The sequence below is a fragment of the Heloderma suspectum genome, chromosome W, assembly GCF_057233095.1.
Source record: "Heloderma suspectum isolate Gila_16-S chromosome W, 16-S_ref, whole genome shotgun sequence".
In the NCBI taxonomy this organism is placed as follows: domain Eukaryota; kingdom Metazoa; phylum Chordata; class Lepidosauria; order Squamata; family Helodermatidae; genus Heloderma; species Heloderma suspectum.
Window position 1 is genome coordinate 47,870,120 of NC_139475.1, and position 22,381 is coordinate 47,892,500.

At 45.3% G+C, this 22,381-nt stretch overlaps 1 protein-coding gene across 2 annotated transcripts in view; it reads left to right on the forward strand.

The window, feature by feature from the left end:
• The first annotated feature begins 18,306 nt into the window (after positions 1-18,306).
• Positions 18,307-22,381, forward strand: part of LOC146333991 (cold-inducible RNA-binding protein-like) — a 7,323-nt gene continuing 3,248 nt past the window's right edge. For both annotated transcript variants that reach the window (XM_084825387.1, XM_084825386.1), the window contains exons 1-2: positions 18,307-18,452; positions 22,352-22,381. The exon at positions 22,352-22,381 is cut by the window's right edge and continues 80 nt beyond it. In XM_084825387.1, the coding sequence (XP_084681513.1) occupies positions 18,448-18,452; positions 22,352-22,381 (35 nt within the window). In that variant the 5' untranslated portion in view covers positions 18,307-18,447. The remainder of the gene's footprint in view (positions 18,453-22,351) is intronic.

Below are 22,381 nucleotides of genomic sequence, written 5' to 3' on the forward strand. Positions count from 1 at the left end.
CTGGGTAGGGGGGCGGTCAACAAGGCGGCAGAGGCGGCGCAGATCGTATGCTCGCGAGGGACACTGCTTTACTTCTTGCCTGCCTTTTCATCCACGTCAGCCCAGAGAAACCAATAATCCATGTTTTTGGGCACCCTGTCCTCTAGAACAGGGCAGAAATCTCTTAAGATGTTTTGGTTGAAGGATCCTTCAGGTGGCCATGAGCGGCTAAGAACTGGCCATTTTTCTGTGCACAACAGAACCAAGCACATTTTACTCAAACCAGCCATGCTCGGCAGAGTATTCCATTGCTTAAGCATAACATCCAGAGGTGACCCCGTCGGGACACTCCAACCCCCACCCATTTTGTCTCCTTCAACCAGTTAAGGCTGTCCTGTATATACCTTTCAATACTTAATAGACATCACCTTAAACAAAGGAAACCAACCAGGGGGTCTCACCTTTTTTCACCAGTGAATCTTACCCTACATGGAGTTGGCCTTAGTTTTGAAGCACACTTGTCCCGCCCGTCCAAGAAGACCCCAAGGTGAACTCACTTAGTGCCGGCTGGGTTGTTCAGGCATCCGGGCGGGGCGTGATTGTGCAGCAAAGCCGGGCTCTCTCACCTGGCTTGCCAGAATTGTGGTAAAAGTCCAAAACTGGACTTGGAGGTCCGTACCCAGCTGCCCTCCAATTAAGCTCTGGACACGCGGGTAAGATCCAACTCGAATTTCTTCGTGTACAACGAAGGCAGCTCTGTCAACCCAGGGGCAGCGCAGATCAACACTCCCCAGTTACATTTATAATCATAGTGTGGCTAAATAAGTGACATCAGCCAAGCCCAGTGTGCATGTCTGCTCATTGTCAACTGAATGTTTACTGAACCACCACTCTCAGCTTCTTCCCTGAGAGTCCTGAAACTTTCTTAGGATTTATGACCCAATTATTTTGGAAGCACGATGATTCATAGGTGTGGGGTGAGTTGCTGTGCAAACAAGATAACTTATCTCTACTGTCCTAGCAGTTTCTTCTTTAGTATGGAAGAAACTGAGACAGCAGTTTTAGGCTTTTGAGAAATCTGCGACGAAGGCATGAAGAAGCCGAGACAACATGGCTTTGCCTTAGTTATTTTCCACAAGAGAAACTAATGAAATATCATTTTTTTCTCTCTTTTTTTGTTATTGTACTATATAGATTCGCACCAGAGCAGCTGAAGAAAGCAGAAACCAAAATATTTTGTTTTAAAACTTAATATTTCTGTGGAATAAGTCACTGTAATAAATATATGGTTTTAAGTAACTGCATCCTTCTGGGTCACAGAACAAATTTGCTTGAAACGCTTAGAAATTTTAGATATACTCTGCGTAATTTATTTCCTATCATCGTAATAACGACAAATGTCAGAGAGATATATACGTTTCTAAGCCCTTCAGGCAAGTTTGTGTGTATGTATGTATGTATGTATATGTATATATATATATATAAAAAACATCGCAGCTTGCAATGAAGCCAGAAGCTGAAACGTTTAGCACTAAATACATTTTAAATTCGTCTGTCATTAAGTCATCTTTCTTGTGCATATATATGAAATATAGACTAATAGAGTAATTTAAATATATATTTAGTGCTAAAAGTACATATATACACACACACACACACACACACACTGTGTGTGTGTGTGTGTGTATATGTGTGTGTGTATATGTATATGTGTGTATGTATATATATATATATATATATATACACACACACACACACACACACACATATATATATATTCAGCATACATGTGCACACACTTATTGTGTATTGTGAAGTGCAAGGAAGCTCCTTCCCCAGTTCCTGGTATAATTTTGACAGTTAGGGTTCAGAGGCTTGACCATATAAGGTTAGAACTGTTGTTATTAGTTTAACCAAAGTGACTCCATCTTTGCTCGTGATATAACCTTGGCTGAGGCTGATGGGATTGTTGTGTTGCATGCATTTTTTTTAGCTGTCACAGCAACAAGAAGTGTTCCCAGAAGTGAACTGCTTGAGCGAAAACATGTAACTAACTGTTTGTACTTTGACCAAACCACAGAATGTTCATTTAGTTTTGCGGTTAGGCATATCTTGCCATTCTTGGAAACAAGTTGGCACCCGTTGTCACACCTGTGCAACGAGAAACTTTAGGGACTTTCCCGATAGTGATCTAAGAACTTGTAGACGCTTCTCTCTTTAGTCAATGTGGAAAATTACTGATGCATGTGTGCTTTGACTTATGTAACTCCAGCTAGCTATAAAAGACCAGCCTGAGGTTTCCTCAGGGCTGGAGTATATTTTCTTGTATTCAGCCTTGCTGCAACAATAAAACAGCGTTGGATCCTTACCCAGTGTCTATGGCTTTATTGGACCCGCACTAGACAGGACCTATGGGGGCCATTCTGCCCTCTTACCACAATTGGCAGCCGTGGCAGGACCCAGTCTAGTTTGTCAGCTCCCGAGTCTCCCAAGAAACAACCGCCCAGCCAGCACTAGGTGAGTTACACCTTGGGGTGTTTTGTGTGTCAGGAGGGACTTGGACTGCTTTCAATAAGGCTGGGTCCTCATAGAAGGGTAAGACCAACAAATAGAGGTGAGTGAATTCACAGTAGACTGTGTTGAAAGGTATACACGTCCGAAGGGCATCCACCGCACTCCAATTTGGGACTGTGTTGAAAGGTAAAAAGGTAAAGGTAAAGGTGTCCCCAACCAGTCGTGTCCGACTCTAGGGTGCGGTGCTCATCCCCATTTCTAAGCCGAAGAGCCAGCGCTGTCCGAAGACACTTCCATGGTCATGTGGCCGAGGTGCACGGAACGCTGTTACCTTTCCCGCCAAGGGGGTACCTATTTATCTACTTGCAATTTCTTGCTTTCGAACTGCTAGGTTGGCAGAAGCTGGGACTGAAGACGGGAGCTCACTCCGTCACGCAGCACTCGGGTCTCGAACTGCTGACCTGCCGACCTTCCAGTCTGCAGTTCAGCGTCTTAACCACTAAGCCACCGTGGCCCTCATGTGTTGAAAGGTATACACGTCCAAAAGGGAAAATTGGAGTAAGGTCGGAATCATGGGTGCGGGGAAGAGTATACCTGCGGGTTCACCATTAGATGTCATGTTAACTTCTGTTGATATACCAGTAGGAATGTTTAAGAAAAGACTGTGTTTATTGTGTACTGAAAAATGGCCTCTATTGTCACACACCTGGCCAAGATTAGGATCCTTTAACCAAAAGATTTTAGGAGACCTGAGGAATGTGTTGGAAGACAGATTTCCAGGTCAAATGGATTATTGGTATTTGTGGCCAAATGAAGCCTATAGAAGGAGTCATCCTGGTTTTCTAACCAAACCAAATATGGCGCCCCCAGGATTTACAGAAACAGACAAAGGTGTCCGGTCTCCTCGTTCTTCAGCCCCGCCACCTTTTACAAATTCTAAAACTCCCGGAGACGAGGGACATGGCATGTTTCCATTAATACAACAAAAACAACTTATTTTACACACACCCCCCAGGAAAATCAGGCAGAGGGACGGATTCATTGCCATACTAGACAACACCACACACCATTTAAGCCCAAAGATTTGGTCTTATGGGGAGGGTCTACCCCTAAAATTAAAGAAGATCCTGAGGATTTCTTACAACAAGTAACTTCCAGCGTTGCCACACTCCGCCCCACCATACTCGATGTGACACAATTGATGCAATTTCTCCTTACTCCCACCCAATTTGATGAATTTAATTGCAAAGTAACTGAATCCTTAAGTGCCCATCCCTTAGGGGGCACAGCCAGTGTTCCCGCCATTGGCTCTTTTCCCGATACAGTGCCGGAACTAGATTATAATAATCCCGCACATATAACGCTGCTAAATGAATATGCTGCTCGGATCCTAGAGGTCCTCAGACAAATGGGTCAAAGAACCGTCAACTGGACTAAGATCAAAGGCACAACTCAATTGGCAAATGAATCTCCAGCAGATTTCTTTACACGTCTGTCTCAGGCTATCCAAATGTTTGGAGGAGGAATTGATGTAGAGAATAGAGAGAATAGGGCTTTGATTGCTGGATTGTTTGAAGATCAGTCAGCACCGGATATTAGAGAGTATCTTGCGAAGAACTTGCCAGGATGGCAAGGGAAGACAGTGGAAGAGATTTTAGGTGTGGCAGCACATGTGTTTTATGGCAGAGATGAGAGACAGAAGACAAAAGAGACGGAACATGATGTTAAAATGTTGGCGGCAGCTTTGTCTGGAACAGACTTCCGAGGCCACAGGTGAGGCCGTGGTCGAGGAAGGGGTAGAGGATTTGGAAGTCGACGCTTGTAAGGTCAAGGCAGAAGAGAAAATGAGCGAAATGTGTGTCCTTTTTGTAAGCAAAAAGGACATTGGAAAGATGAGTGTCTGGTAAGAGGACAAAGTGATTGTAGAGGCTGCAGACAGACAAAGTATCAAGGTGTAGAGACAACTGAAGGGCAACATGCTCAATAACTTGTAAAAGGAGACCTAGGAAGAGAGATGCCGATTGAAGAAGATTCCCCACCAACATTTGGAAATTAAAAATGAACAAGCCTTTCCTCACCTTGACCATTGATGGATAACCCTATGATTGTCTGGTAGATAGTGGCGCCACATATAGCCTATTAAACAAAACCTCTCTCCCCTCCTCTGGATGCAGAGAACAAATAATGGGGATTGATGGCACACCAAAAGCGCAAATGGTGAGTGCTCCAGTGTCAGTTAAAATTGGTCCATTACAGGCCGAGCACTCCTTTATCATGATGAAGCACAGTCGGGTAAATTTGTTGGGCCGCGACCTTCTGGGAAAATTAAATGCTACTATTTCATGTACTAGTGATGTTTCCATGCCTGCTCCCAGCCTACTAGCCTTTTTAGACCCGGGCCCTGAAACAGATGATTGGCCTCCCATCATGCAGTCAGTACCAAAATCGTACTGGGCTGAGGATTCAAGGGAAGTGGGACTTTTAAAGTCAGCTGTGCCTGTGAAAATCACTGTATGCACAGATATGACACCACCCAGGGTAAAACAGTATCCCATAGCTAAAGAGGCTGAAGCTTGCATTGTTGTTCAGTCGTTCAGTCGTGTCCGACTCTTCGTGACCCCGTGGACCAGAGCACGCCAGGCCTTCCTGTCCTGCGCTCTCTCCCAGAGCGTGCTCAAGTCCATATTCATTGCATCAGTGATGCTATCCAGCCATCTCATCCTCTGCCGTCCCCTTCTCCTTTTGCCTTCGGTCTTTCCCAGCATCAGGGTCTTTTCCAGAGAGTTTTCTCTTCGCATTAGGTGGCCAAAATATTTGAGCTTCAGCTTCAGTATCTGTCCTTCCAATGAGCACTCAGGGTTGAGTTCCTTTAGTATTGACTGATTTGACCTCCTTGCAGTCCAGGGGACTCGTAAGAGTCTTCTCCAGCACCACAGTTCGAAAGCATCAATCCTTCGGCGCTCAGCCTTCCTTGTAGTCCAGCTCTCACAGCCATATGTTGCTACTGGGAAAACCGTAGCTTTGATTAGACGGACCTTTCTCGGCAAGGTGATGTCTCTGCTTCTTACTATGCTGTCTAGGTGTGCCATAGCTTTCCTCCCAAGGAGCAAGCGTCTTGTAATTTCATGGCTACAGTCACCGTCTGCAGTGATCTTGGAGCTGAAGAAAATAAAATCTGTCACTGCTTCCATTTCTTCCCCTTCTATATGCCAGGAAGTGAGGGGGCCACATGCCATGATCTTAGTTTTGTTAATGTTGAGTTTCAAACCAGCTTTTACACTCTCCACTTTCACCCTCAACAAGAGGCTCTTGAGATCCTCTTTGCTTTCTGCCATTAGGGTGGTATCATCTGCGTATCTGAGGTTGTTGATAATTCTCCTGGCAATCTTAATTCCGACCTGTGATTCATCCAACCCGGCGTTTCTCATGATGTACTCTGCATATAAGTTAAATAAGCAGGGTAACAATATACAGCCTTGTCGTACTCCTTTCCCAATTTGGAACCAATTGGTTGTTCCATGTGTGGTTCTTCCTGTTGCTTCTTGGCCCTCGTACAGGTTTCTCAGGAGACAGGTAAGGTGGTCTGGTACTTCCACCTCTTTAAGAATTTGCCAGAGTTTGTTGTGATCCACACAATCAAAGGCTTTAGCGTAGTCAATGAAGCAGAAATAGACACTTTTCTGGAATTCTCTTGCTTTCTCCATGATCCAGCGAATGTTGGCGATTTGATCTCTAGTTCCTCTGCCTCTTCGAAACACCGCTTGTACTTCCGGTAGTTCTCGGTTCACATGGTGCTGAAGCCTAGCTTGTAGGGTTTTGAGCATAACCTTGCTGGCATGTGAAATGACCGCAATTGTACGGTAGTTTGAACACTCTTTGGCGTTGCCCTTCTTTGGAATTGGAATGTAAACTGACCTTTTCCAGTCCTGTGGCCACTGTTGAATGTTCCAAATTTGTTGGCATATTGAGTGCAGCACTTTAACAGCATCATCTTTTAGGATTTTAAATAGCTCAGCTGGAATACTGTCATCTCCGCTAGCTTTGTTGTTAGCAATGCATCCTAAGGCCCACTTGACTTCACTCTCGAGGATGTCCAGCTCAAGTTCAGTGACCGCAACAACATGGCTATCAGGGACATTAAGCTCTTTCCTGGATAGTTCTTCTGTGTATTCTTTCCACCTCTTCTTAATCTCATCTGCTTCTGTTAGGTCCCTGCCTTCTTTGTCCTTTATCATGCCTATCTTTGCACAGATTTAAGACGCATCAACAAATACGTGATTCCCAGACATAATGCGGTCCCCAATCCTTCTCCCATGATGTGCATCATCCCCATGTCTGCCACACATTATACAGTTTTAGATCTAAGTTCTGCATTCTTCAGTATACCCGTACATGAAGACTCATAACCTTTATTTGCGTTCATGTGGCAAAGACACATGCAACTGAGTTGGGCTGACAATGTGTGGTCTGTAGATGGATTATCATGCATTGTGAGTGGGGAGCGAAAAATAGGCTATGCAGTGGTCTCTTTGCAAGAAGTCATTGCTTCAGGGGCACTCCCCTGCAACAAGAGTGCCCAGGCTGCCGAGTTAGTTGCCTTAGCCGAAGCTTGCCGCCTTTCTGAAGGGCACTCTTTGACTGTTGACACTGACTCAAAATATGCCTTCAGTGTGTGTCATGCCACCGGGGCCCTCTGGAAGGAGCAAGGGTTCCTGACTGCAGCAGGAAAATCCATAGCAAATGGCCCAGAGATTGCTGATCTGTTAGAAGCTATCCGTTGTCCTCCTAAAATTGCTGTTGTACATTATGCAGCCCATGGGACAGGGACTGATGCTGTTTGTTGTTGTTCAGTTGTTCAGTCGTGTCCGACTCTTCGTGACCCCATGGACCATAGCACGCCAGGCCTTCCTGTCCTGCGCTCTCTCCCAGAGTGTACTCAAGTTCATATTCATTGCATCGGTGATGCTATCTAGCCATCTCATCCTCTGCCGTCCCCTTCTCCTTTTGCCCTCAGTCTTTCCCAGCATCAGGGTCTTTTCCAGAGAGTTTTCTCTTCGCATTAGGTGGCCAAAATATTTCAGCTTCAGCTTCAGTATCTGTCCTTCCAATGAGCACTCAGGGTTGATTTCCTTTAGTATGGACTGATTTGACCTCCTTGCAGTCCAGGGGACTTGTAACAGTCTTCTCCAGCACCACAGTTCGAAAGCATCAATTCTTCGGCGCTCAGCCTTCCTTAGAGTCCAGCTCTCACAGCCATACATTACTACTGGGAAAACCATACCTTTGATTAGACGGACCTTTGTCGGCAAGGTGATGTCTCTGCTTCTGACTATGCTGTCTAGGTTGGCCATAGCTTTCCTCCCAAGGAGCAAGCGTCTTTTTATTTCATGGCTACAGTCACCGTCTGCGGTGATCTTGGAGCCCAAGAAAGTAAAATCTGTCACTGCTTCCATTTCTTCCCCTTCTATATGCCAGGATGTGATGGGGCCAGATGCCATGATCTTAGTTTTGTTAATGTTGAGTTTCAAACCAGCTTTTGCACTCTCCTCTTTCACCCTCAACAAGAGGCTCTTGAGATCCTCTTCACTTTCTGCCATTAGGGTGGTATCGTCTGCATATCGGAGGTTGTTGATAATTCTCCCAGCAATCTTAATTCCGACCTCTGATTCATCCAACCCGGCATTTCTCATGATGTACTCTGCATATAAGTTAAATAAGCAGGGTGACAATATGCAGCCTTGTCGTACTCCTTTCCCAATTTTGAACCAATCGGTTGTTCCATGTCTGGTTCTTACTGTTGCTTCTTGACCCTCGTACAGGTTTCTCAGGAGACAGGTAAGGTGGTCTGGTACTCCCATCACTTTAAGAATTGGCCACAGTTTGTTGTGATCCACACAATCAAAGGCTTTAGCGTAGTCAATGAAGCGGAAATAGATGTTTTTCTGGAATTCTCTTGCTTTCTCCATGATGCAGCGAATGTTGGTGAATTGATCTCTAGTTCCTCTGCCTCTTTGAAACCCAGCTTGTATTTCCGGTAGTTCTCGGTTCGCATACTGCTGAAGCCTAGCTTATAGGATTTTGAGCATAACCTTGCTGGCATGTGAAATGAGCGCAATTGTGCGGTAGTTTGAACACTCTTTGGCGTTGCCCTTCTTTGGAATTGGAATGTAAACTGACCTTTTCCAGTCTTGTGGCCACTGTTGAGTGTTCCAGATTTGTTGGCATATTGAGTGCAGCATTTCAACAGCATCATCTTTTAGGATTTTAAATAGCTCGGGCTGGAAGACTGTCATCTCCACTAGCTTTGTTAGTAATGCTTCCTAAGGCCCATTTGACTTCACTTTCTAGGATGTCCGGCTCAAGTTCAGTGAGCGCACTATCATAGCAATCAGGGACATTCAGATCTTTCCTGTATAGTTCTTCTGTGTATTCTTTCCACCTCTTCTGAATCTCATCTGCTTCTGTTAGGTCCCTGCCTTCTTTATCCTTTATCATACCAGTCTTTGCACAAAACGTTCCCTTGAGATCTCCGATTTTCTTGAAGAGATCTCTAGTCTTTCCCATTCTGTTGTTTTCCTCGATTTCTTTGCATTGCTCATTGAAGAAGGCCTTCTTGTCTCTCCTGGCTATTCTCTGGAACTCTGCATTCAGTTGCATATATCTTCCCCTTTCTCCCTTGCTTTTCGCTTCCCTTCTTTCCTCAGCTACTTGTAAAGCCTCATCAGACAGCCACTTTGCTTTCTTGCATTTCTTCTTCTTTGGGATGGATTGAGTTGCTGCCTCCTGAACAATGTTACGGACCTCCATCCATAGTTTCTTAGGCGCTCTGTCTATCAGGTCTCATCCCTGAAATCTATTCCTCACCTCCACTGTATATTCATAAGGGATATGATTTAGGTCACACCTGAATGGTTTAGTGGTTTTCCCTACGTTCTTCAATTTAAGCCGAAATTTTGCAAGATGCAGCTCATGATCTGAGCCACAGTCAGCTCCAGGTCTTGTTTTGACTGACTGTATAGAGCTTCTCCATCTTTGGCTGCAAAGGACATAATCAATCTGATTTTGATATTGACCATCTGGTGATGTCCATGTGTAGAGTCGTCTCTTGTGCTGTTGGAAAAGAGTGTTTGCTATGATCAGCGTGTTCTCTTGGCAGAACTCTATTAGCCTTTGTCCTGCTTCATTTTGTACTCCAAGGCCATGCTTGCCTGTTATCCCGGTGATTTCTTGACTTCCTACTTTAGCATTCCAATCCCCTATGATGAAGAGGACATCTTTTTTTGGTGTTAGTTCTAGAAGGTGTTGTAGGTCTTCATAGAACCGATCAACCTCAGCTTCTTCGGCATCAGTGGTTGGGGCATAGACTTGAATTACTGTGATGTTGAATGGTTTGCCTTGGATTCGTACTGAGATCATTCTATCATTTTTAAGATTGTACCCCAGTACTGCTTTTCCCACCCTTTTGTTGACTATGAGTGCTACTCCATTTCTTCTAAGGGATTCTTGCCCACAATAGTAGATATGATGGTCACCTGAATTAAATTCGCCCATGCCTGTCCATTTTAGTTCGCTGATTCCCAAGATGTCGATGTTCAATCTTGCCATCTCATGTTTGACCACCTCCAACTAACCTTGATTCATTGATCTGACATTCCAGATTCCTAAACAATATTGTTCTTTACAGCATTGGATTTTCTTTTCACCACCAGACACATCCACAGCTGAGTGTCCTTTCGGCTTTGGCCCAGCCGCTTCACTCTTTCTGGCGCTACTTGGAAATACCCTCTGCTCTTCCCCAGTAGTATATTGGACACCTTCCGACCTGAGGGGCTCATCTTCCGGCTTCATCTCTTTTAGCCTTGTGTTACGTTCCATGGGGTTTTCTTGGCAAGAATCCTGGAGTGGGTTGCCATTTCCTTCTCCAGTGGACCACATTTTGTCAGAACTCTCTGCCATGACCTGTCCGTCTTGGGTGGCCCTGCACAGCATAGCTTATGGCTTCACTGAGTTACACAAGCCCCTTCGCCACAACAAGGCAGTGATCCATGAAGGGGAATCCATGATGCTGTTACCCAAGGAAATAATTTTGCTGACCAAACCGCGAAAGCAGCCGCCTTACAGGTTGTCCCAAGTAACAGTTCCAAAATGTCTGTTTTGCACGCGTGCACTGTACCCCTTCATGAGTGGTGGAAATAAGCCCCAAAACACGAAAGGGAAGTATAGAAAGCTGCTGGGGTGTACAAAGGGGATGGGGGAATGTGGATTGTACCTGATGGGCGAATGGTGTTACCAAAGGCAGGGTTGCGGGTAGTAGCCCAGGAAGTTCATGAAAAAGGGCACATTGGGTCCACAGGAATAGCAAGGGCTGTGAGCAGAGAATGGTTTGCCCCTGGAATCCACCAGATGGCAAAAAGAGTAACTCAAATATGTGACATTTTGTGAAAAAGAAAATGCCCGGCCAGCCCCTCCAGGTCCAAAAGGGGGGAGACCATGGGTACAACTTCCCTTTGAAGCCTTACAAATTGACTTTGTTCATATGCCCAGGTGCAGGGGATGCCAATATTTACTTGTGATTGTCGACAAATTGTCGGGGGTGGGTAGAGGCTTTTCCCTGTCATAAGGCCTCTTCTTATGTAGTGGGTCAATACCTATTACAAGAAATTGTGCCCCGATTCAGGCCACCCCTGTGGATAGACTCAGATCAGGGGTCTCACTTTACTTCTAACATAATTAAACAATTGGTCACTTGTTTAAAAGTCAAGTGGAACTTTCACGCGCCCTACCATCCACAAAGTCCTGGCCAGGTAGAGCGAATGAATTCCACTCTAAAGAAGAAATTGTTGAAAATTTGTCGAACCACATGATTAACTTGGGTCACAGCCCTCCCATTGGCATTGTTCTCAGTCCGAGTAACCCCCCGACAGCCTCTTGGGCTGTCCCCTTATGAAGGTTTGTATGGTAGACCACCTCCCATTGCTCAAGAGTATGGGAGGCCACATGTGTCACTGTTTGGGGGGATGAAGAATTAACCTCTTATATAACCCAGTTGCAGGCCCAGTTGCAGAAAATCCAGTTCTATGCAGGAGCTGCACAGAGCCTTCCTCTTGATGTGCCAGCACACAGCTTCATGCCCAGACAAGAGGTGTTTGTGAAGGCCTGGACAGCTGACGGGTTCCAAGAAAGGTGGACTGGTCCCCATATCGTGCTCCTAACCACCCACACGGCAGTCAAGGTCCAAGGGAAAGTCGCCTGGATCCATCATACCCATTGTGCAAAGCGACCTCCTCGTCGTGGGCTCAACGCTAACCCTTCGCATGAACACCCGGACAAAGAAGGGCCAGAAGAAGAAGACATTGCCCTCAGACAGTGGGAAATCGCTCATCAGTCTCCTCCAGACGGAGCCTTAGACTCACTAGGCTTCCCATACAACTTGCCTGAGCGCACTCCCCAGTGGGTAGTTGAAGCCCAAGACGACGAAGCCCTGATGCTCCAGCTAAGAAGACTAAGAAAATGAAGTCTGTTTCGCTTTGCTGTTATGTAGTTTTGTTTGTTGTTGTTGCAGGAACAGAGAAAACGGAGAATGGAATACTCTTCCTGGCCAAAACTGTTGCAAAGTATTTGAATTTATCTAATTGTTGGGTGTGTGTACAAGCCAAAAATCATGGCCACTTAGGACCATGGACCACCCAACCCTTAGACCTCATAACCCTTGTAGATACTGATTTTCGAATCCACCCAGACTATAATACATGGGCTACTGATCATTTAGCCCGAGAGGCTCCCTCATGGGAAGTGCAACCATACTTAGGAGAATGGTGTTTCACCTGTAATCGTTCAAAGGCTCCTACACATTTTGTGGGGAAAAGCCAATGTAAAAATTACATTCTGAGCCAAGGTGTGTGGCATAATAACCACACTCTACATCCAACGTATTGCGAAGGATATAAAGATTTCCTCTCCCTTTCAAATTGGACGAACACCTGGCTCTCAAACCCACTGGTAAAATGTGAACCTATAAAAGGCACAAAATGGAACCATGGTTTCCTTGTAGACCCGACAATAGGGCATTGTTTTCAAAATGGTACCATTAATCCCAACAAATCCAAGCGTCAAGAGGGAAAAGGAAATGGAGTAACACTAGATTTTGGATTTTATGACAAATATAGTATCCAAACAGGGGGTAGAAAAACCGTAAAATGCGGAGAACCATGGAGTGCTTTTTTTTTTTGTTTATTCACTCAGTCGCTTCCGACTCTTTGTGACTTCATGGACCAGCCCACGCCAGAGCTTCCTGTCGGCCGTTGCCACCCCCAGCTCCCCCGAGGTCGAGTCCGTCACCTCCAGAATATCATCCGTCCATCTTGCCCTTGGTTGGCCCCTCTTCCTTTGCCTTCCACTTTCCCTAGCATCAGCACCTTCTCCAGGGTGTCCTGTCTTCTCATGATGTGGCCAAAGTACTTCAGTTTTGCCTTTAATATCATTCCCTCAAGCGAGCAGTCCGGCTTTATTTCCTGGAGTATGGACTGGTTTGATCTCCTTGCAGTCCAAGGCACTCTCAGAATTTCCCCCAAGCACCACAGTTCAAACGCATGTATCTTCCTTGGCTCAGCCTTCCTTATGGTCCAGCTCTCGCAGCCATAGGTTACTACAGGGAATACCATTGCTTTCACTATGCAGACCTTTGTTGTCAGCGTGATGTCTCTGCTCTTAACTATTTTATCAAGATTTGTCATGGCTCTCCTTCCAAGAAGTAAACGTCTTCTGATTTCCTGGCTGCAGTCAGCATCTGCAGTAATCTTTGCGCCTGGAAAGACAAAGTCTGTCACTGCCTCCATGTTTTCTCCCTCTATTTGCCAGTTATCAATCAAGCTGGTTGCCATAATCTTGGTTTTTTGAGGTTTAACTGCAACCCAGCTTTTGCACTTTCTTCTTTCACCTTCGTCATAAGGTTCCTCAGCTCCTCCTCGCTTTCAGCCATCAAAGTGGTATCATCTGCATATCGGAGATTGTTAATGTTTCTCCTAGAGATATTTATTTATTATTGCATTAATATTCCGCCTTTTTTCCTCTTGCAAGGAACCCAAGGGAGCATACATAATTCTCCTCATCCATTTTATCCTCACAACAACAACCCTGTGAGGTAGGTTGGGCTGAGAGTCTGTGACTGGCCCAAAGTCACCCAGTGAGCTTCCATGGCCAAGTGGGGACTGGAACCCGGATCTCCCAGCTCCCAGTCCATCACTCTCACCACTACTCTACACTGGCTCTTCATTTTAACTCCAGCCTTAGATTCGTCAAGCCCAGCATGTCGCATGATGTGTTCTGCGTATAGGTTGAATAGGTAGGGCGAGAGTATACAACCCTGCCGTACTCCTTTCCCAATCTTAAACCAGTCTGTTGTTCCGTGGTCTGTTCTTACTGTTGCTACTTGGTCATTATACAGATTCCTCAGGAGGCAGACAAGATGACTAGGTATCCCCACGCCACCAAGAACTTGCCACAATTTGTTATGATCCACACAGTCAAAGGCTTTAGAATAGTCAATAAAACAGAAATAGATGTTTTTCTGAAACTCCCTGGCTTTCTCCATTATCCAGCAGATATTGGCAATTTGGTCTCTAGTTCCTCTGCCTTTTCTAAACCCAGCTTGTACATCTGGCAATTCTCATTCCATGAATTGCTGGAGTCTACCTTGCAAGATCTTGAGCATCACCTTACTGGCATGTGAAATAAGTGCCACTGTTCAATAGTTTGAACATTCTTTGGTGTTTCCCTTTTTTGGTATGGGGATATAAGTTGATTTTTTCCAATCTGATGGCCATTCTTGTGTTTTCCAAATTTGCTGGCATATCGCATGCATCACCTTGACAGCATCATCTTGCAAGATTTTAAACAGTTCAGCTGGGATACTGTCATCTCCTGCTGCCTTGTTATTAGCAATGCTTCTTAAGGCCCATTCAACCTCACTCTTCAGGATGCCTGGCTCTAGCTCACTGACCACACCGTCAAATCAATCCCCAATATTATAATATTTCTTGTACAGATCTTCCGTATATTCTTGCCACCTTTTCTTGATCTCTTCTGCTTCTGTTAGGTCCTTGCCATCTTTGTTTTTGATCACACCCATTTTTGCCTGGAATTTACTTCCAATGTTTCTGATTTTCTGGAAGAGGTCTCTTGTCCTTCCTATTATATCATCTTCCGCTTCTGCGCGTTGCTTATTTAAAAATAATTCCTTACCTCTTCTGGCTAACCTCTGGAATTTTGCTTTTAATTGGGCATATCTCCCCCTATCACTGTTGCCTTTTGCTTTCCTTCTTTCTTGGGCTACTTCCAGTTTCTCAGCAGACAGCCATCTTGCCTTCTTGGTTTTCTTTTTCTTTGGGACGTTTTTTGTTGCTGCCTCCTGAACAATGTTGCAAACTTCTGTCCATAGTTCTTCCGGGACCCTATCTACTAAATCTAGTCCCTTAAATCTATTCCTCACCTCCACTGCATATTCATGAGGAATATTAGTGAGCCCATATCTAACTGATCTGTGGGTCTTCCCTATTCTCTTTAGTCTGATTCTAAATTGTGCAATAAGAAGCTCGTGATCTGAACTACAGTCAGCTCCAGGTCTTGTTTTTACCGACTGCGTAGATGCCGCCACCTTTGGCTACACAGGATGTAGTCAGTCTGATTTCAGTGTCGACCATCTGGTGAAGTCCATGTATAAAGTCGTCTCTTAGGTTGTTGGAAGAGAGTGTTTGTTATGCACAGTGAGTTGTCTTGGCAAAATTCTATCAACCTATGTCCCGCTTCATTTTGTTCTCCCAGACCATGCTTGCCTGTAATTCCAGGTGTCGTTTGACTACCCACCTTAGCATTCCAGTCTCCTGTAATGAAAATAACATCTCTTTTTGGCATATTATCCAGTAGGTGCTGCAGATCCTATAGAACTGATCTACTTCTGCTTCTTCAGCATCTGTGGTTGGGGCGTATGCTTGGATCACTGTGATGTTAAATGGCTTACCCTGAATTCAAACTGAGATCACTCTATTGTTTTTTGGATTGTATCCAAGCACTGCTTTAGCCACTTCATTGTTAATTATGAAGGCTACTCCATTTGTTCTGTGGTCCTCTTGTCCACAGTAGTAGATCTGGTGGTCATCTGATGTGAAGTGGCCCATTCTAGTCCATCTCAGTTCACTGACACCCAAAATGTCTATATTTAATCTTGACATCTCCCCAATAAGGACATCCAATTTGCCCTGGCTCATAGGTCTTACATTCCAGGTTCCTATGGTGTGTTGATCTTTAGAACATCGGTTTCGTCGCTTTAACTGGCCATTATTGGGTATGTGGTACTTACGCTTATACACAATTACCTGCAAATTGGACTGGTGTATGTTACCTTGCTACTCCCCAACCCCCTTTTGTCTTACTTCCAAACGAAGCATCATTCCTACATCACGTGTACTCATTATTCAAGCGTTCCCTCATGGCAAAGGATTTGTCTGCCACCCAACAGTGGTGGGGTGATGAGTGGCCTGCAGAACGAATAGTTAAATATTATGGTCCTGCCACCTGGGAGCCTAACGTAGTAGGCTGAGAACCTACTTACTTAACTACTCGAATTATCAGGCTCCAAGCTGTGGTTGAGATTGTTGCAAATCGCAAGGCTGATGCTCTAGATTTAATAGCTAATCAGCTAACCCAGCTACGTACCGCAGTCATACAAAATCGTACGGGCATTGACTACCTACTCACTGCAGAAGGTGGGTTATGCCAAAAATTCAGTTGGACAGACTGCTGTTTAAACATTGACGACAATGGAAAATTAATAAAGAATTTGGCATCAGGTATCAGACATCAGAAAAGTTGCCCATGTTCCAGTGCGAACCTGGAAAGGATGGGACATTACTAGCTGGCTGACAAATTGGCTGCCTAACTTAGCTTGGGTGAAACAATTATTCCTAGGAGGTTTAGTCATATTGCTCATTTTGCTGTGCCTGCCTTGCGTTTTTGCCTGCGTATGCCGTGTGATAACCACCACAGTGAGTCATAAAATGTTTATGAGGTACCAAGCCCTTCCCACTGCTGAAGAAGAGTCCATCCCACTTGCAAATACGGAGGTAAAAGAATGGGTCGCAAGACTCTAACCAAGATATGGAATATGTTGTTGTTGTCGTTGTTCAGTCGTGTCCGACTCTTCGTGACCCCATGGACCATAGCACGCCAGGCCTTCCTGCCCTCCACTCTCTCCCAGAGCGTGCTCAAATTCATATTCATTGCATCGGTGATGCTATCCAGCCATCTCGTCCTCTGCTGCCCCCTTCTCCTTTTGCCTTCAGTCTTTCCCAGCATCAGGGTCTTTTGCAGGGAGTTTTCTCTTCGCATTAGGTGGCCAAAATATTGGAGCTTCAGCTTCAGTCTCTGTCCTTCCAATGAGCAGTCGAGGTTGATTTCCTTTAGGATTGACTGATCTGACCTCCTTGCAGTCCAGGGGACTCGCAAGAGTCTTCTCCAGCACCACGGTTCGAAAGTATCGATTCTTCAGCGCTCAGCCTTCCTTATAGTCCAGCTCTCACAGCCATACGTTGCTCCTGGGAAAATACAGAAGATAGCCTGATTCACAGTACTCAAAGCTATGGTTTTCCCAGTAGTAATGTATGGCTGTGAGAGCTGGACTATAAGGAAGGCTGAGCGCCGAAGAATTGATGCTTTCGAACTGTGGTGCTGGAGAAGACTCTTACGAGTCCGCTGGACTGCAAGGAGGTCAAATCAGTCAATCCTAAAGGAAATCAACCCTGACTGCTCATTGGAAGGACAGATACTGAAGCTGAAGCTCCAATAGTTTGGCCACCTAATGCGAAGAGAAAACTCCCTGGAAAAGACCCTGATGCTGGGAAAGACTGAAGGCAAAAGGAGAAGGGGACGGCAGAGGATGAGATGGCTGGATAGCATCACGGATGCAATGAATATGAACTTGAGCACGCTCCGGGAGAGAGCGCAGGACAGGAAGGCCTGGCGTGCTATGGTCCATGGGGTCACGAAGAGTCGGACACGACTGAACAACAACAACAAATTCACAGTATGTGCTTGAAGGGGGGGATTGTGACCTATGGGGGCCATTCTGCCCTCTTACCACAGTATCAGTCATTGTAATGACAAATATATGTATATACACATACTTATATGTAATATCAATGTAAATATCTATATATAATGTAGTTATATGGTTACATATGTACATACACAGATAGATATTTATATGGTTGAGTGTTTGGGCGCGGTGTCGCATCTTACCTCTGAGGAAAATTTATTTTCCTTATACATGTTTCTTTTATTTATTTCTGTGAGGGGAATTCAAACGAGGGCTTTTCTAATTGTGTCTTTTCGACGACATCTGCGAGGCGCTTGGGAGAGCAACTTTTTCCGCGCTTTGGATTCTGGGTACTGCGGGGGGCACGCTACGCGCCCTCTCCAAAAGCCTCTCCAAACCGCCCTCCTTCTTCCGTGGCCGAGAACAGTCCCCCCTTTTGTTCGCTGCGAAAGTAAGTCAGGATAGCCACGCCCATTTTCTTTCTGCTCCCTCCCCCTATCAGGTCGAGGTGTGGGCCGAGGACTGCGGTTGGCTGTTGAGGAATATTGACCAATCAGCTCGCCAGAGGTGGAGAGGCAAGGCTTGTTGCCCTCACCAACCAAGCCTGTATCCTCCATTCATCCAATCACGTCTTTCTTTCTTGTTTTTTTTTTTTTGCACCCGGCCCCACGTGGCTCTGTGAACGGAAAAGAAGGAGTGAAGGAGAATGCCGCCGCCGCCGCCGCCGCCGCCGCCTCGTCTTTGTCATGAATATTTATCAGAGTCCAACCAATGGGAAACTTCTGTCTAGGATTACCTCATGCCTGCGGGAGAGGGGCGGGGCAGAGCGGGCGCCATTTTCCCATGCCGGCCTTATTTGAATATTCATGAGGTAGGCAGAGCCCTGAGGAGGTATATAAGCGGTGGCGCAGACAAGGTGCTGCGTATTTTGTCCTGGGACGTGGAAGGCTCTGGCTTGTCTTGGTTGCCGTCAAACCGCAGCGGTAAGGGTCGGGGGTGGGGATTGGTGGCTCGCGCACGAGAAGTGGTGTGTTTTTTTAAAAAAACAGGAATATACGTTTTGGTTTATAATATTATAAATGGCTAGATGGTGTCTGCAGGAATAGCGGCCGCTTATTTTAATAGCCTTAAGGTGTGAGGGAAGGTAGGCGGTAGCGAGCGAAAACAAAAAAACACAAAATGGCTTCCGACCGGCTTTTTGGGGGAAGCCTCAAAATGGCGTCGGGGGAAACCGGCCGGGTGGAGGTGAGGGAAGAGGAGCGCTTGGTGTTTACGCATGCGCGGGCCCGCTACGAAGCGCTGTTTGAGCGCCTTCTTCTGGGGAGCCGCGAACATTTTGCCCCGCGCTCATGCGCAGAGAAGGGATGATTTAATTGTTCTCGCCCAGGTAATGGGAGCGGGGGCAAATAGCACATTGAACTGCAAAATGCTACAATTAAAAAAAGATCCTGGTGAAGCTGAGCAGTTTGTAAAGCTTACTTACGTGCATGTTTGTTACGTTTTTGATTGCTACTTTTTTCGCCTATTTAGTTCCCATATTTCTCTACTATTTTTCATTTTTCTAAAAATAAGTTATAACGCAGTTTACAAGATAAAAGGTTTGTTTTTTATTCAGTCAGTCGCTTCTGACTCTTCATGACTTCATGGACCAGCCCACGCCAGAGCTTCCTGTCGGTAGTCGCCACCCCTACCTCCCCCGAGGTCGAGTCCATTACCTCCAGAATATCATCCATCCATCTTGCCCTTGGTCGGCCCCTCTTCCTTTGCCTTCCATTTTCCCTAGCATCAGCACCTTCTCCAGGGTCTCCTGTCTTCTCATTATGTAGCCAAAGTACTTCAGTTCCGCCTTTAATATAATTCTCTCAAGCGAGTAGTCCAGCTTTTTTTCCTGGAGTATGGACTGGTTTGATCTTCTTGCAGTCCAAGGCACTCTCAGAATTTCCCCCAAGCACCACAGTTCAAACGCATGTATCTTCCTTGGCTCAGCCTTCCTTATGGTCCAACTCTTGCAGCCATAGGTTACTACAGGGAATACCATTGCTTTCACTATGCAGACCTTTGTTGTCAGTGTGATGTCTCTGCTCTTCACTATTTTATCAAGATTTGTCCTTGCTGTCCTCCCAAGAAGTAAACGTCTTCTGATTTCCTGGCTGCAGTCAGCATCTGCGGTAATCTTTGCGTGGACATCTTAGATGTCCGCCACCTTTGGCTACACAGGATGTAGTCAGTCTGATTTCGGTGTCGACCATCTGGTGAAGTCCATGTATAAAGTTGTCTCTTAGGTTGTTGGAAGAGAGTGTTTGTTATGCACAGTGAGTTGTCTTGGCAAAATTCTATCAGCCTAGGTCCCGCTTCATTTTGTTCTCGCAGACCATGCTTGCCTGTAACTCCAGGTGGAACCTTAGCATTCCAGTCTCCTGTAATGAAAATAACATCTCTTTTGGGTGTATTATCCAGTAGGTACTGCAGATCTTCATAGAACTGATCTACTTCTGCTTCTTCAGCATTTGTGGTTGGGGTGTATATTTGGATCACTGTGATGTTAAATGGCTTACCCTGAATTCGAACTGAGATCATTCCATTGTTTTTTGGATTGTATCCTAGCACTGCTTTAGCCACTTTATTGTTAATTATGAAGGCTACTCCATTTGTTCTGTGGTCCTCTTGTCCACAGTAGTAGATCTGGTGGCCATCTGATGTGAAGTGGCCCATTCTAGTCCATCTCAGTTCACTGACACCCAAAATGTCTATATTTAATCTTGACATCTCCCCAATAAGCACATCCAATTTGCCCTGGCTCATAGGTCTTGCATTCTAGGTTCCTATGGTGTGTTGATCTTTAGAACATCGGATTCGTCATTCACGACCAGCACCGTTGGCCGCTAGCCGTCCTTTTGGCTTTGAGCTAGCTGCGTCATCACGTGTGGGGCAAGTTGAACTTATCCTCTGTTCCTTCCCAGTAGCATTTTGACAATCTGACCTGGGAGTCCCATCCTCCGATGGTATACCAATGTATCTCTGGTTGTACTGATCCATTTAGTTTCCACGGCAACAATACTGGGGTGGTTTGCCATTACCTTCCCCAGGGATCGTATTTAGTCTGACCTCTCTGCCGTGACCTTCTCGTCTTGGGTGTCCCTTCACGGTTTAGCTCATGGCATCATTGAGGTGCTCAAGCTCCAGCACCATGCTAGGGTAACAATCTACTTTGCTGGAAAACATTAAAAAAAACGAAGATCATGGTGTCTGGCCCCATCACTTCCTGGCATATAGAAGGGGAAGAAATGGAAGCAGTGACAGATTTTACATTCTTGGGCTCCAAGATCACTGCAGACGGTGACTGTAGCCATGAAATTAGAAGACGCTTGCTCCTTGGGAGGAAAGCTATGGCAAACCTAGACAGCATAGTAAGAAGCAGAGACATCACCTTGCTGATAAAGCTCCGTCTAATCAAAGCTATGGTTTTCCCAGTAGTAATGTATGGCTGTGAGAGCCGGACTATAAGGAGAGCTGAGCGCCAAATATTTGATGCTTTCGAACTGTGGTGCTGGAGAAGACTCTTACGAGTCCCCTGGTCTGCAAGGAGGTCAGATCAGTCATTCCTAAAGGAAATCAACCCTGAGTGCTCACTGGAAGGACTGGTGCTGAAGCTAAAATATTTTGGCCACCTAATGCAAAGAGAAAACTCTCTGGAAAAGACCCTGATGCTGGGAAAGACTGAAGGCAAAAGGAGAAGGGGAGGGCAGAGGATGAGATGGCTGGGTAGCATTACCGATGCAATGAATATGGACTTGAGCACTCCGGGAGAGAATGGAGGACAGGAAGGCCTGGCGTGCTATGGTCCATGGGGTCACGAAGAGTCAGACATGGCTGAACAACACCAACAATGTGCATATATATGTGCAAATGTATGTGCATATATAAGTAAACTATATAACCTGTATAAAAGTTTATATAGTTTGCTTATATATGCACATACATTTCTGATTACTGCCTTATGTGCCCATTTATTACGTTTGGCTTGCTATTTTGTGTTCTGTTTACTGACTTAAGTGCTCATTTATTGCATTTGTGATTGCTGATTTGCTTCTGTGCAGATTTCTAAATCTGCTACTCCTGTTTTTTTTCAGGCAGAACATTAAAAAGTGTTCCAAAGTGGCTGTTAAGTTTTTTTTTATTAAAATCCACGTACAGTGTATTCATGGTCATGTTCTTGTATATAAACGCAAACAAAAAATGAGTTGACAAGCCTAGTGTTCTGGCGTAGAAACTTTTAAAAAGTGAAAAGGCACCCAAGGGTAAGGGGAGTGGGGGGGGGGGTGAGGTAGAGGAGGGTGATCATACATAAATAGCTATGGCATGCCACTGTGTACTCTGATGGTTTCATATGTTTTCTGTCCATGGTTGCACACAGGAGGATTTATTTTCCTGTATATGCATATGTTTCTTTAGGTTACTGAGATGCAAAAAAGGGGGGGCAGGGCTCCTGTATTTTTAATAGTTATATCGAAGGGGAAGTTTGTAGCAGAAACAGCTTCACCTTTGTTTACATAACTGCTAATGATAATGGAACTATGTTCTCCTTTGTGTTGAAAATAAATGAGAAAGAAAACAGTGCTAAGTTGTGAATGCACCCTGCTGCCTACTGGTACTGGTTCAACACAGACGTTTTGTGATCATTTGCTCTGGGGGGGCGGGGTGTGTGTTGTGTTGTATTGCGTTTGTCCCTCTTTGTCAGTGCTAAACTTGAGGCTTGCCTTTTGCTTGCAGGGAGAAAATGGCATCGGATGAAGGGAAGCT